Genomic DNA, 15,281 nt, shown 5'->3' on the forward strand with positions numbered 1-15,281 from the left:
AAAATCTCTATACGAATGGCACTATGGTGAACGCTAGAGTCCAGCCTGTACGTACACCAAACCTCTAGCACATGCTCTAGATCCCCAAGAGGCATTTCGCGGGGAATGCACGAGGCGGAAATGAGCCCCACCCTGCGCTGGGATGGGCCGTTCCAAAGCTGCGTGCTAACCCAGCCTTGCGCGTTCCGGCCGCGGGCAAGCTAGGAGTTTTCCGGAACCCGCATCTTCACAGCGACAAGCAAGCCATGTCGCTGCACACTGTGCCGAATTCTTTTTTTTTCTATCTCAAGCTGCATCGCCGCTCTGTGTCTTCTTCTTCTTCGCCGTCTCCTTTTTTTGTTTGCGCGCCGCTGGGCTGAAGAATGACTTGATCTGGCGCAGGCCGCCCAAGTAGAGCCAAGTGCAGACGAAGACGACTGCAAAATTGAAGAAGATGTAGGCCCACATAATGCCAAAATCGCGCCAGATGGACTTTGGGAAGACGTTGAACGAAGCTGCGAAGGCGTCGCCCGTTGCGTACTGACAGAATCCACAAGTACCGTCTGGCTGGGCTTCGACATAACCCCCCGCTTGCTGCGCGAATTGACCGGCATACGTCTGACAGTCTTGGCCAGGTGGGGGTGGAAAGATCGCCAACTCGTTAGTCTCGCATCTGATCTCTTGTCCTTGCACAAGTAGCGCGAGGAACCCTTCCAGTAGGTATCGGAAAGGCGTCAAATGGTACATCCAAGATTGCCTAGGTCTGCAGTCAGTCTACCTGTTATAAGCAGTTCGTAAATGGGATTTCTTACCAGAATGTGGGTAGTCCGTTGTAGGGCACAACCACACCACAGAAGGAGACGATGAAAGTAAAGAACAGCGGCACAAGTAGTGACGCGAGTAGCTCGTTGGGGGCAAAAGAGGCGATGGCCTGTCCAAAGCCTAGATAGAAGATCTCGAAGAGCATGACGAAGAGCCAAACACTCGCCGCGGTATACGTATCGCGAGGAAAGCTGGGTGGGAAGTACCAGCAGCACCAGTAAATGGTTCCAGCGACGATACGGTATGGTAACTCGCTAAGTATGGTACCCCATACCATCGCCGTCCAGGAGTAGATCTTAGCGCTGCCTTCGCGGGACTCATAGATGCCACGCACGCTGATGAAGCGGGGTTGTAGTTGCTGGATCAGAGGAGGCGCAATAGTGAGGGTCATGAAGATGGAGAAGAGTCGTGATTGCATATCGATCTGACTTTGTCCGAGATTCCAGAAAGTGAAGCCGTTGAACAATCCAGTGATGATGTGCAACATGACCATACCTGATACCTAAACATAGGTGTGAGAAGTCAGTAAATGTCTCATATGCAGTTCGTAGATGGAGATGACTTACGTATGGAGGGTCTCGCCAAATCGCCACGAAACTTCGCTTGACAACTGTAAGCCATTGCTGAATATATGGCATCGCATATTCTCTGTCGTCACGAGCTTCATCGTTCTTCGATGCGTCACGTCTGCTGGCGATGATCTCCTGTATCTCCTTGCCCAGCTTTTCGTTTTCCGGGCTCTTCTCCCAGACATCACCCCAGTCCTGGCCCTTATAGTCGGGATTGCCAGCACCTATAGCCTCCAGCATGTATTCGGCAGGGTTAGTCTTGGGGCCGATTTTCTCGGCACCATTGTTCTGAAGATACTCGATAAGGTTCTGCGAGTCGTGGCCTAGATCACCAAAATAAACCGTTCTACCTCCAGATTTGAGAAGCAGGAGCTGGTCAAAGTGCTCAAATAGAACAGCACTGGGCTGATGAATCGTGCAAAGAATCGCTTGTCCAGCATCCGCGAGCTGAATCCAAGTCAGTTAGTGGTCATATACGGTACAGATTCGTCAAACTTACCTTGCGCAAGAACCGGACGATGTTAAAAGCAGCACCAGAGTCCAAGCCAGATGTAGGCTCATCAAGGAACATTAGCAATTCAGGTTTGCTTGCAAGCTCCACACCGATGGTCAGACGCTTCCTCTGCTCTTGGTTGAGTCCATTTCCAGCGGTACCAATAGCTGCTCCAGCGATATCGCGCATCTCCAGCAAGTCTATGATCTTCTCAACGTAATCGTACTTTTCCTGGATAGGTACCTCTTTAGGTTGTCTCAACCGTGCTGAGAATTGAAGTGCTTCGCGTACTGTCGCCGTTGATTCGTGTACATCCATTTGCTCTGCAAAACCGGTGCTGCGTTGAAAACTATGAGGCAATGGCTTCCCATCGACCAAGAAGTCTCCACGAACGACGCCAAAGTCGATGCGCTGAGCGAGGGTGTTCAACAGTGTCGTCTTGCCGGCACCTGAAGCACCCATCAAGGCAGTAAGCTTGCCAGGCCTGACAAAACCTTGTACACCCTTCAACAACGTCCGTTCGCCCTTCTCGTATGGAATGGTGTAGGTGATGTCTTGGAATGTAAAGATAGTCTCGTTCTTCGCTACCCCTTCAGCCGTCTTGTCAGAGTCGTCGTTGTCACTGGAGGAGTGTTTCTCGCTAACTGGCTCACTGTTACCAGCTTCTTCATCCTTGGGCAAAGTCTTAGTCTCCATCTCCTTCTCAACAGTCTTCGGCACCTGACCGCGCTTGTAGATTGTTACAGCACCTCCGCCTTTATTTGGTTTCTGGATCTCCATACCAAACGCGGTGAGTGCGACAAAGAAGAGGAAGAAGGCACAGATGAAACCAAAGTTGCGCCACAGGTGCGACCTACTGTAGCCAAAGGCTGCCGAGATGTAGTCTGGGCCAGAGACCGTAAGAGATCCAGGCGTATTACCTTGAATTGCGCAAGACTGATACTGCTCCTGCGCGCCTGGAATCTGCGGCGCGATGAACGGAGGCACACATTGAATCTCCAGGTTGTAAAATTCGTTTGCTAGGAGACCTTCGAAGCCGTATTGGATAGGATTAATCCATCTTAGCCATGAAAACCACGGATGCATCTTCGCTGGAGGAATCAGGTAACCAGTATATACGACGAGTGCTTGTATGGCAACACCAGTAATTCGAGTTGCAACATCCAAGGATCCTACCAAGGCACCAATAGCTCGGAAGAAAGCATACATGGTCATTGTAATGATCCAGAGGAAGAGTAAGCTGATGAAGAACTGAGATGCTGTTCGTTGCAGGTTCGCCATGAAGTAAACCACGATATCGAAGATGAAAACTTGAACTAGCACCAGGGGCATGTCGATCAGGGTTTGCGCAATCGCGTAGGCGGCTGGTCGATAGAAAGAGAACGTTTTGTGTTTCAACAAAATAGGCCGGGACTCGAAAGCAGACGTAAGTTCGGCGAGGGCGAGAAGGGCGTTGAAAAGAAGCCTAAAGGTTGGTCGTGAAGTTAGTACTCGTCTCATGTACTGCTTAGTAGGATATGACTTGCATGAAAAAGATGACACCACCACGTGGAAACACGCCTTGTGCGGTGTTTGGAAGATTGTAAAAGAGCGATCCGACGATGAGCGCCTGGAAAAGAATACCTCCCCATTTTCCGATGAGAGATTGCGGATCTCCCACCATTACACGGAATTGGCGATCGGTACAGGCAACGACTTGGGCTGGAAACGAGATGGTAAAGTTCTTCTTCTTCGTAGCCTTGGTGCGGGCCTCGTGACGTTCTTCGGCCTGTCGCTTGGTCTCCTTCTCAAACTCTTCAATCTCAGCAAGGTTATCATTGGCTTGTTCGCTGTTGTGGAATGCTTCGCCGAAAGCCGCACCGGTGCGGGGAATGCGGTCCTCCCAGCCTTCCTTGATTTGTCGCTCGTGGTCATCTGTGACGGATGTCAAGAAGTCACTAGTAGTCCAACGCTCGGGTTGAACAAAGCCTAGGTTCTTGAAGTAGTCTGCAGCCTTCTCGGTAGGTCCAAAGTAGCAGCATCGTCCCTCGTGGATAAGGAGAACTTTGTCGAAAAGGTCATACAAAGACTCACCTGCTTGGTAGAGCGCTACGGCAGTAGAGATTTGAGCCATGTTCGTAAGGGAACGCAGACTTTGGACGTATTCGAGAGCAGTACTCGCGTCGAGGCCTTTCGTCGAATTATCCCAAGATTGTACTGAAGCCTTTGTGACCATGGCCTCTGCAATTGAAACACGCTTTTTCTCACCACCTGAGACACCACGGATCATTTCGTTACCGACCTTTGTACCCAGTGTGTGTTCAATCCAGAAGAGTTTGGTAACCACACGAAGAAACTCGTTTACGTAGTCCTTGCGAGACTCGCCTTCTTTTCGTGATTCTTTGCCAGGTGTTCTTGTCTTCAGAGCAAATCGCAATGTGTCTTTGACCTTTAGTGTCGCGTAATGGAGGTCTTCCTCGGGATTGTAAAGCACCTCTGAACGATACTTCTTGCCCATCTCGTCGGCATCTGTGCCACCGTACGAGACATCGCCTGTGATCTCTTCGAATCCATACCGTTGATTACCGATCATCTTGAGAAATGTGGAGCAACCAGCTCCCGGTCTTCCGAGGACCAGAACCATCTCACCAGGTCTTATGCATCCAGAGAAGTCGTCGAGAAGAGTTCCTAGATATTGGTGTAAGAAGTCAGTAATTGTCTCACATACAGTATGTACAAAAATACCACTTACGAATGGGGGGCTTTCCGGCTGCCTGACGCGGCCCCTTGGTTACAAGGTTCTTGATGAGCCGAACTGGGTTCAGGAAGATATCTCCAACACTTGGCTGCAAAGCTGCTCCAATGCCCATGCCCTTGACTGTCAAGTGTTTAAATATAACACCTTGATGCCGGGTCTTCTCTTCTTCTGATGCCTCCTGTCTAGTACGCCCGAACATCTTCGACATGAGTTTATTGATCTCATCTTCTTCCTCCTGACTTCGCCCTGAAGCATTAGTGTTAGACTTGCCGAGGCCGTTGTTCTGACTCGTCATTCGTCGGGACAGGGCGCGGAACAGGTCGTCTTCTGTCATGGGTCTGGAGTTCTTTGACTGCAGACCAGGCCGTTTGGCGACAGCGGCAGGCTTGATGGATGGCTCGCCTGCTTCATGTTCCGAATCGGATGAGTCGTCTTGAAGAACTACATGTTCCTCAACTGGGTCTCCCGATGTCGTCTTTTGAAGGTAGTCATTGCCAGGGGTAGATGGTGTGATAACCGCGTTTCCAGGCATGGTTTCTTTGGCTTGTTGTTCGTTTGTGACATCCTGGATTGACCGGACTTCTGGGGATGCTACCGCTGTGGAATTGCTTGAAGCTGTAGACAACTGCGTGCCATCTGCACCGTAATAGCTCCGACTGCTGGTATGTAGAGCATTGGAGATGAAAGTGTTGTGCGTGTTTGCATTGTCGTTGTGGTCAGACACATTTGAATAGAGATTGGATTGTCGTTCCAAATCGTTATGTGAGCGCTGCTGGTTGGATCCTAGAGAATTCTCGGTAGTGTCGTTGCCAGACGCCATCGCGAATGGTTCCAAATTTAGGGGAAGCTAATTGATAGCAGTAATCGTCGTGAGGCTATTCTGAGGACATCCACCATACAATGATCGACAATAAACAAAGATGGCTAGAAGTGGCCGTTTGCGACGGTCTCAAGGGACTATCCGCGAAATTTACTGACTTTGCTGGGATTCTAGACGAAGGGCACAAGACTATAACATAGTCACCGTGCCAGGTAAATACGCCTTGCTGCGTGCGCACGCTTATTGCGGCCTCCATGTTTGCGACGCGTCAAGAGTTCGGGGAGAAGTGATGATGTCATGTTGATGTTAGACTCAAGATCGGTAAATCGGAATCTAGCCTCGTATCCAAGCCGAGAAGTGATTTGACGCCTCTTTGATCGATGCACGATCTGGCACACACGCGATCGCCCCGCGGAAGCGCTAGGTGCCCGCGGGGAGCGGAGAGTTGCTGGTGCGTGGGCGTTTGGATAAAGCAGCGCAGTCGCTCCAGAAGCAAATGTGTGCGCAAGCTCGACTTTTCGATAATGTTTTCCCTATATCTCTTCTTCTAGTTGAGTAAAGGATCTAATACTGCACATTGCAGTACCTGCGCGCTGTTGGGCAAGGTCCTAGAGTTGCTTCGTGCCAGGGGCAATACTGCGCTTCATCGATGCGTCAGGCAAGAGGGGCCAAGCGGTGCTTGTCAACGCAGTCACTTGGCCCTCGCTCCAACTTTCGACCGATGCAGATTGACAATTTCCTTATCCAGTATCCATGCCGCGATTCACCAATTGTGCACTCACAAAGTCCTTCGACATTCTTCCTTCTCGTACCGTTCCGAACGTGAGCACCTAGTGTAATACAGTCGAGTTAGAACCCAGAGCTATCGCACACTCGCCAGCATTGGCCAACGTATCAATTGCATATAAGTGATGAATGAAGATGAAGATGAAGATCGAGTCACAAGGTGTTCAGGTACGAATAGTCTGACCGATATAATGGGATGGGTTGCTATCGCATTCGAATACGACATATTCTATCGTGCAGAGGCAGCATCCTTGGAGAGACTCGTCTTTTGAATGGCAAAGCCAATCCGATGGTATACATTATGATGTGTTGCTTCAACTCGTGCACATGGAACATCGCAAATATGTTATATGTACATTCTGCTCTGTGTTACGTATAGTGTTTGTGAATCATACAATATTTGAGTAACTCTGACGCCAATATAGTTGTTGATATATGTAAATTTTCTTTAGCATAATAACGATTGTGGGATTGTAACTATCAGTGGCTCATCGTCTGTTGGTCAAGTCATCACAGTATCACCTATCGTTAGCTACCTAAGTGAGTAAGCAATCCCTTTTGGCTTCTAGCAGTAATTACCAACTACGAATTGTCGCAACCCACTTCCCTCACATGCAGAATTCTTGTCTAAGTAACCTTAATCGTCGATGTCTACAAAGCCGCCTCATCCATGTTCCTAATCCAGCCCCACATCCACTTCACGGTATCCAAATGCGCTTGCACTCCAACTCTCTCGTCGACAGTATGGATATTTCCTAGACCAACCTGCTCCTTATCCCAACCTGGCCCATACCTGAAGATGTTCTCGCTCAAGTCCCAGTAATAACGCGTATCCGTGTTACCAGTCATGATACCAGGGCTCACAAGGAGTTCTCTACCGTAGAGGGCGCGGGTGGTTCCCGAGAGAATTTGGTATGGCGTCACGGTCTTATTAGAGGCAGATGTGTGGAGAGAAGTGGGTGTAACGGGTGCTGGTTCTAGCATTGTGGGTCCGTGGGAGAGAGTGATGCTAGAGGGGGTTTCTGTGCCGTTGAATGCATGCAGTGTGAGGTTGTACTTGTGCGCTACCTGAGCTGCAAGGGACGAGATGTGTGCTTTAACATCCGAGGAGCTTGAACCAACGTTTATGCGGTGGTTTACCGTTATCTGCGTGCGCTCAGGAAGTGCGTTTGTTTTCACGCCACCGTGGATTATGTCGACTGCCACGGAGGTCGTGAAGAGATATTTTATGCCCGGGCCCGCTTTTGCTGCTTCAAGTGCGAGAGCGTCTTTTGTTGGTTTCTTCGAACATGCTGCACTTCGTTTAGAGCGCTTGTCGAGCAGTTTCCCTAGATGGCGGGGAAAGTCTGAGGCATGCTCGGCACCGCATTGGAGAAGACCTAGGTAAGGGTTTTCGTCAAAAAGATGAGGCTCGTAAGGGTTGGCTTCTATCAAAGTGATGAGCTCGCTGGCGACACCGATGCCGTTGTGCGGTGGAGGGATGCTGCTATGGCCGCCAGGCATGCGCACGACAATGTCAACGTCGACGTAGCCTTTCTCGGCGACACCAGGGATTGCGAAATTTGCCCCCCAGCTCTCAACGTTTACTGCGCCTTCATCGACGATGGCAGCGATGGAGTTGTGTCCAAGTTTCTTGACCAGGTAGTTCGCAAGGTGTTGCGCACCTTCCCGACCAGAGATTTCTTCATCAAATCCAAACGACAAGATCAATGTTCTCTGAGGAGTAAAGCCAGCGGAAATCAACGCCTCGACGCTGTTCAAAATAGCCATCAACTGGTTCTTGCAATCGCTCGCACCCCTACCCCAAACAAACTTCCCGTCATAATGACCTGAGAAAGGCGGGTAGGTCCACTGCTTGACTGTAGAATCCGGAACCGGCACAACATCCTGATGCGCCATGAGCAAGTTAGGCTTCAAGCTTGCATCCGTGCCAGCCCACGTATACAGCAGCCCATGCGTATTGACCTTCTCCAATTGCAATGTCGCGTGCGTGAGCGGAAAGGTTTTTCCAAGATAGTCTGCGAAAGAGTACATTATATCCCATCGCGGGTCAGATCCGATCTCGCCCATGTCATCGTAGCTTTGCGTGGGAATCTTGACAGCACCCGATAGGCGCTTAATTGCAACATCACGAAAAGCATCCGATGTCAGGTAGCTCTCCATTTCATCCAACTCTTTCGTTCTCTTTGTCGGGAACAAGGGTTCGACTTGTGGGCATTGCGCTCCAGACTTGGCGTTGCTTAAGTCTGGAGGAAGGTGCCATGACGACGAGATGGGGGCGGTTGTATGACGTAGGAAAGCCAAAATTCCCAAGCAAAAGACAGCACTGCCGATGAATTGACGATTGTACGATGGCCTGTACGACTTTGGAGGAGTTGCAGCTGATGTCTGCTTTTCCTTGTTATTGGCCGCCATTGTGATGAGTATTGAAGGTCGAAGGCTTGGAAGCTTAGAGCTCGGAGCGCTGGTTATGGACATTACGCGGGGATAACCGACCTCGGAGTAGTACGTCTATACTAATCTCAATCAGGAAGGTACATTCACGGACTGCAGTATTATTATCGGGTCGTCGAAACACTCGTATCTACTTCCCTGTCATCGTGTGCTCAGAGTGTAATTGCATCACAAACTGCTACAATTTCGCAATTGATGCGCTCTCGAGGAACGCAACTGACACCATCTGTGACAAATGAAAAAGAGATCATTCTCATCTGGATAGCTCCACTGTAGCCACCTCCGAGTCGTGTCCACTGTGGCGTCATACCCATAGAATGTAACGTACAATTCCCATCAGTGTTTATCGCCCCCACTCTTCAACATCGCCGCCACCTATTTACTCCATCAAGCCTGAAACTTCCATCTCGGATGGCGATCACCCATGGCCAGATCCTCCACTGTGTCGTGGAAACCGCGAGTATCTGGTTTCTCCAGCAATATCCTCTCTTTCTCCTTGTTCTCCTTCTTCAAAACCACCAATAATGCCCCGACAACGACCAGATTCAGACATGAATACCCAAGTGCAAAGCTATGCCCAAGAACGTATCGCGGCCCGGAATTCGCGCGGTACAGCTGCGTACCCAGCACTGCTCCCAAGTTGCCGATGCTGATCTGCATGGCATTCGCGGTCGCTCTCTTTGTCTGTCCACTTACGTTGATTGCAGGCCAGCAGAGGATCAATGCGACGGACGGGTATATTCCGATAGCGGCAAAGAAGGTTCCAACGTAGGAAACACCTGGCCGTGCCTTAGGATCGGTGTTCGCGAGCAGGATAATGTATCCGATGATCGCAACGGTGGAGGTCGTGAGGATGAAGAGTGCACGACGGGCATAGCGCTCAGAGAGTATTGCCCAGAAAATTGTGAAGATTGTCGCAACCGCATAAGGTGGGATGGTAAGAAGTTGAGACTGGGCTGACGAGTAACCCATATCCCGAATAATCGTTGGCTTTCTTACTGTTAGACAGGAATATTTGACGCATTCAGTAGTGCAAAGCGGCTGGCTTACCAAGAACAGTGATAGAGTATACAAAGGTAGACTCATAGTATGAAAGGCTAAGGCATACAACCAGATCTTGATGTCCTTGGCTGCAACCCGCACTTCAGCCCATGAAAACTTCTCGTCATTTGTCGCGTCACTATCAGCCTTAAGACGCGCTTGTACAAAGGCTCGCTCTTCTTTACTGAGCCAGCTGACTGTGTTGGGATAATTGGAAATGAACCAATATGCGACCACCGCGATCACAATCGTTAGAAGACCCTCCTATATGGTTTGTTAGCATAAGAACGACCTTCGGATAAGCATACTTTCCAGAATGAAAATCCATCTCCAACCAGCATATCCGCCAACGTTGCGCATATGCGCAATGCCCCAGGCTAGGATCTGAAGCGGTCAGTACAAGCGATCAAACTTGTGATGCGGGCACAACATACTCCACCAAAAGCTCCAGCAAGTGAAGCGCAGCTGAAGAACAAAGAGATACGGTATTGGCGTTCGTTTCTTTTGTACCACATCGAAAGGTAGTATACAACGCCTGGAAAAAGTCCGGATTCAGCGACACCCAAACTGTTCTCAAGTCAGCCCATTTGTTCTGGTGCATTGCTTGTACGCCAAGTACTTCCCAACAACTACTCACAAGAAACGCACGGCAAAGAAGCCCTCTCGATTCTGTGTGACACCCATCAATGTTGCGACAACCCCCCAGACCAGCGTGAGTGTCGGTAGCCAAAATTTGGGTGTAGTTCGCTTGAGAATGATGTTGCATGGAATCTCGAATAGTACGTAACCGATGAAATACAGTGTAAGACCAGTGAGATATTGGTTTCCGGTCATATGTAGGTCGTCCGTGAGGCCTTCGATACGGGCGTTGGCGACTGGAGAGATAGGTCAGTATACGGTGCTTTCGTTGTGGGTAGGGCGTATAGCACCATTGCTGCGATCAAGAAAACTCAACAGATATAGCACTGAAACCGCGGGAAGTAACCTCAGATCCAGTGTTCTTAGCAACTTCTTCTCGTTGATTGTACCCTGAACAACCTCTACATCGCTGTCAGATGAGTCGGACGCGACAGGCGCGTTGTGCTTCTCCGATGCCATGATAATGGTCGCACTGGAGTCGGACCAGAGATGTTGAGATGATTTTTTCCATTTTGCGACAGCCGGGCACTAACGCCTACTTATCAACTCGCTATTCTCGAATTCTCCGTAGCTTGGGATGATGCAAGAACGTGGGTTGAGCAGCTCAAGCCGCCGCAGCGTCATGACCATGGGCTCATGCGCATACCCAGGCATGATTCTGGGCTGTCATTGGAGCGCATGGCATGTCGCGTTCGATGCGAGGTCTGATGCATGTTGACAGGTCCAGCTTTCCTCGGCATCGTTGCATAACATGGCGGAATGTTGCAAGGGCTTATGAGGTCTGGTTGTACACGAAATCGAGGGGTGGTATGTCGTGATTGTAGATCGCTGGTACTAGCCGCCTCTGGTATAGATCCGGAAGGACCGCGTTGCCATCCGCTGAAGACCACACGTAAGACATGTTGAGCGAGTAAGCAAAGTCCTGGCCTTTTCAAGCTGTTTACTTATCTAAATAGACATTCGCGCTTCTGACCTGGTGGTGAAGACCGCCTTACACATGGATTAGCGTTTCCGCATCGTGATGGATGGGTTGCTAAGATAGGTGGACTGCACACTACACTGATAGAGAGTGGAAGGGTACTACTATCAGTAGAAAGTCGTTATCGGATACCAGCATAGATTGGTTAATCTACTTATCCCTAGGTAATTTGACATCGTCTTTCTGTACATGAAGTGGTCCTCTCATCACACCTCTCTCGCTCTGACCTTTCATCCATGACGCCTTGTGAATCCTGGGCGCTAACATCAGGAAATCCGAACCTCAGGTTGTTATGTAATACCCTCTTCCCTGGCGGTTTCGTTACTTCATACACCACCTCTTTAGTCCTCTTTATCAACACGCCTAGCTCTCTCTTCGGTTTCAGTCCGAAAGCGCGAACCCACCTCTCCGCAACTGCGATCGTATGTAGCCACCTCACTCGCCTCCAGCTACTGAGCCTGTACTCGTGTAACAAGATATGCCCTAGTGTGTGTATATCCCTTCGAGCCCGTGTGAGCAAAGCCGTAGTCTTCTTCTCGCCTACCACATACTCGCTGCTCGTCTCTCGATTTAAAGAAGGCAACACATTCAGCGCGTCATGAAGTCGGCGCTTATTACTCAGAAAGACGTTTTGTGCGGTGACATCGCGAGCAGGCGGATGCATGTATCCAGCGGAAAGACCAAAGATACCCCAGCGGAAAGACTCTTGTGGAAGGGAGCCTCTAGCGAGTATCTCTTCAAGGACCACGACTGCGCAGTCCCACAGGAGTGTGAAGAGGTCTAGGTCTTCCTTCCCTGACCCAGCGGGTTGGGCGCTATATGTGCAATCTTGTGCTGCTGCGAAGGAGAGGGCGAGAGTGTCGAACGATGGATCTTGAGGCTTCGGATGCTGAGGCGGCCTCACATAGCGCGCGAAAACCGTTGTATTGGGTTGCTTGCTAGAAGGTCCATATAGCCCTACCAACGACTTGGCGTGCTGTAAAAAATGTAGGAAACGCTCGATGTTGGTCATGGTGATGGCGTCCGCGATAACGTCTTTGTTGAGTTGCAGCGCTGCTATGTCGTTCTCGTTCATCGGAAGTTGTCTACAAAAGTAGCTGGAAACTGTCTTTGGAGTAGATTGAGCTTTGAGATTGCGAGGATTGTACGATAAACTCGTATGAACACGCCAGGGGATGGTAGAGTACGATCGGCTTGCTAGACGACGTTCGTTAAGATTAAGGTGGTAAGATAAAAGCTGCAGGACCGAGACCAGGAACCAGGAAATGGTTAGTATAGACACATCTTGTGAATGACATGAATCACAATCAGCGTCGGTGAATGTGTTTCATCTAGATGACGCCACGCTCCGTCGTCTCTCTCACTTTCTTCTGGAAACCGGTCCGGTGACGCTAGTTTGCGTATATGGCGACTAGCCGTACTAGTGAAGGCCATGCTGTATGCTTGAGAGAACGTGTCTTTCACGATACCTTGACGTTTTATCGTCAATTGGTCGTGCGTTTAAAAGATCGTACCGCGCGTTTGCTCGGCTTCGGATACCGAAAATACTACAGAACACGTTCGAACGGCTCAATCGGGTATACGGAATTTTCCAAGGCTTAGAATACTCCCACGAGTGAAGCTGTTCCTGAGGCTGTCACGGAGGTGAAGTTTTGGCGGACCCTCGTATTCTTGCTGAACCGAGACGGTATGTACGATTTGCCCTTCCGGGGGTTGCGGCAGATCCGCGTCTGTGACAACAATCTTTGGCGGCGGGATATTGTTCTCCAGGTCTATATCTTCAGGTCCATGGATCTGTATAGAAGTCATGCCTCCATGCTCGGTAGGCACTAGGTCAGACGGACTTAAGCTGCGTCGATATCCGCGACGATCTTTTTGCTTCCGGCCGATGACAGAAGGGTAGTAACTACGACCTCGTCCGCGCCTAGGTGCTTCGCCGAGACCCAGCTTCCAAAGACAATGACGGACGAGCGGACGAAATGTGGCGATACTCCCCGCTGTTATTCCGATTCCTGGTTCAATGGTGCTCCATAGAGCAACGTCGGTAGTAGCATATAAGAAGTCGGGGCCTTCCACAAGTGTGTGGATGTAAGCCATGCGAATGACTGTACCGGTGCTTCCGATTGCTGCAAATGCAAGGATCGATGCAACCAGCATCTTTGTTTTCGGCCTCATCTCTAGGCCCCAAACAATAAAGAACGGGAGCAGCCCGAATCCCCAATCAGCGAGTGCGTTCACTGCGGCAAGCGCGTAGGTAATGCCTAAGGTGGGTCCTCTTGGAATGCACTTGCTTGAAGCTGGGTGCTCCAGCCAAAACGCAGAGACTGTATTCATCAGCAAGTGCGGAAGGTGAGCGTCGGAAAAGGTCTTACTGGGAAGACACTGAAGCATGACTAGAAAGAGGTAAATCAGACCACATAGTACCGTGCCTAGCATTAGCAATCTGATGCACCAGATGTGCCAGCGTTCAACGGCGACCCTAAGGTAGAAATAGCCAATAGCAAACTTGAGCAGGCAGTTTGCTATGACGTAGAAGATTTCACACAAGTACCAGAACTGTGTTGAGTTAGACGCGAGAATCCTAAGCAATGACGTTGAACTGACCATGAGTGCAGTCTTTCGATCATGGTCGCTCAAATCCCATCGATGCCTTCCAGTACCATGTATCGCGGCGACGATCTGACATGGCAGGTACACTGTGAAGACCGCCTACAAATTTGGATAAGCACAGCCAACCACATGTATTTGAAGTGTGACAACTTACTAGCGACGCAACCATGAACGAGTCGTCTTTTCCCCATGTCTTCATCAATATTGCTCGCACATAAACTCGTAGGCAGACCGTCGTCCATGTGAGCACGAAGAACAGTGCAGCCACAGCGAATACTTCGCGACTGCGATCGTCCTTGCTCATATTTCAGGCTCTGCTCAGCGGTTCCGGTTTCGCACATCCATTCGACACGTTGCTTGCCAATCTTCGTGCAATGGAGAGTTGTTTGAGTAATCAGCGGGGGAGCGAGAAAAGCTCCGGTATTAACGAACCCTGAAGCCTAGGGACCGTTGATAGTCGTCCCAGCTGCTTACTCTCCGAACTGGCCAGGCATATTGCCGCAAGTTACCAATGCGAAGCCATCGACCCACTATCGGAGATCGCGTTCGTCCTCGAGTCAGTGCCGACATCCTGTGAGCTTCATTCGTTGACGAATCGTGGTACATTCAATAGCGGGCTCCTAGTCTGTGATCTTGCTGCCAGCCACAGCACGGAGATAACTCCATGAAAACGCCACACGGCTAATATCATGCAAGTAAGTTTTGACATGTATGGTCCAGATGTCAACTGCCGGAACACTAAACATAGGTTCTGATGGTTAGCTTTGTCTAAACTTCTACCATTCCCATGGCAAGATCAACCGTTCAAATGTGGGGATCGTCATCTCCCGACCACGGCTCGAGGCTATGAAAGATGACACAAAGCGCGCGCTGTCACTGCCAAGGTGATAAGCCGAGTGCAAAAGCCGCGACGAAGTAGCGTTGGTGGAAGCAGTCTGGTGTTTTGGAGTTGAGGCTAGGCTAATCTTGGCGAAACGGAGGATGCCGTGCCGCGGTTGTGATCTCCACAGGGATAGCCGTTGAGCGAAAAGGGTTGTAGCTTGGCAGGCCTGGACTTCTGGCAGTCCCAGAAAATGTCTCTCCGATCTAGTAGTTCACTCGTCATAAGCGCCATCTTCACTGCATCACAACCGCGATACTTTGCGCTACGAAGAATGGTTGCTGCAGTGCCCTGAGTAGGTACAATCGGGAAACGTACCCGTGCAGCCTACGACCCGTTAGCTTAATGCGTTATGCTCGGTCACGCGTAAATTGCAAATTACCTAGGTATCCCTATTTCACCTAACGACTGCTACGCCATCGCTTCTGCATTATGTTTATATTCCTCGGAGACACAATCGAGAAGCTTCTGT

At 50.1% G+C, this 15,281-nt stretch overlaps 5 protein-coding genes across 5 annotated transcripts; all 5 read right to left on the reverse strand.

Annotated features, from left to right (window-relative positions):
* Positions 1-285: 285 nt before the first annotated feature.
* Positions 286-5,420, reverse strand: GT037_001531 (abc drug exporter; the record flags this gene model as incomplete). Its single annotated transcript, XM_038926578.1, has 7 exons — positions 286-736; positions 792-1,303; positions 1,368-1,817; positions 1,870-3,227; positions 3,290-3,328; positions 3,487-4,530; positions 4,595-5,420. 7 exons carry the CDS (start codon positions 5,418-5,420, stop codon positions 286-288), a joined length of 4,680 nt encoding a protein of 1,559 aa, XP_038789870.1.
* A 1,437-nt stretch (positions 5,421-6,857) lies between these two features.
* On the reverse strand, positions 6,858-8,621 carry GT037_001532 (carboxypeptidase s; the record flags this gene model as incomplete). Its single annotated transcript, XM_038926579.1, has 1 exon — positions 6,858-8,621. The coding sequence occupies one exon, from the start codon at positions 8,619-8,621 to the stop codon at positions 6,858-6,860; it is 1,764 nt and encodes a 587-aa protein (XP_038789871.1).
* Positions 8,622-9,047: 426 nt separating this feature from the next.
* On the reverse strand, positions 9,048-10,799 carry GT037_001533 (mfs transporter; the record flags this gene model as incomplete). Its single annotated transcript, XM_038926580.1, has 6 exons — positions 9,048-9,650; positions 9,711-9,965; positions 10,053-10,085; positions 10,136-10,268; positions 10,339-10,576; positions 10,631-10,799. The coding sequence occupies 6 exons, from the start codon at positions 10,797-10,799 to the stop codon at positions 9,048-9,050; spliced, it is 1,431 nt and encodes a 476-aa protein (XP_038789872.1).
* An 861-nt stretch (positions 10,800-11,660) lies between these two features.
* GT037_001534 (uncharacterized protein) lies at positions 11,661-12,394 on the reverse strand (the record flags this gene model as incomplete). Its single annotated transcript, XM_038926581.1, has 2 exons — positions 11,661-11,666; positions 11,720-12,394. 2 exons carry the CDS (start codon positions 12,392-12,394, stop codon positions 11,661-11,663), a joined length of 681 nt encoding a protein of 226 aa, XP_038789873.1.
* Positions 12,395-12,888: 494 nt separating this feature from the next.
* Positions 12,889-14,233, reverse strand: GT037_001535 (uncharacterized protein; the record flags this gene model as incomplete). The annotated part of the gene is made up of 4 exons (XM_038926582.1): positions 12,889-13,643; positions 13,692-13,875; positions 13,924-14,028; positions 14,084-14,233. 4 exons carry the CDS (start codon positions 14,231-14,233, stop codon positions 12,889-12,891), a joined length of 1,194 nt encoding a protein of 397 aa, XP_038789874.1.
* Positions 14,234-15,281: the final 1,048 nt, after the last annotated feature.

Source organism: Alternaria burnsii (assembly GCF_013036055.1).
Source record: "Alternaria burnsii strain CBS107.38 chromosome Unknown 750, whole genome shotgun sequence".
Classification (NCBI taxonomy): domain Eukaryota; kingdom Fungi; phylum Ascomycota; class Dothideomycetes; order Pleosporales; family Pleosporaceae; genus Alternaria; species Alternaria burnsii.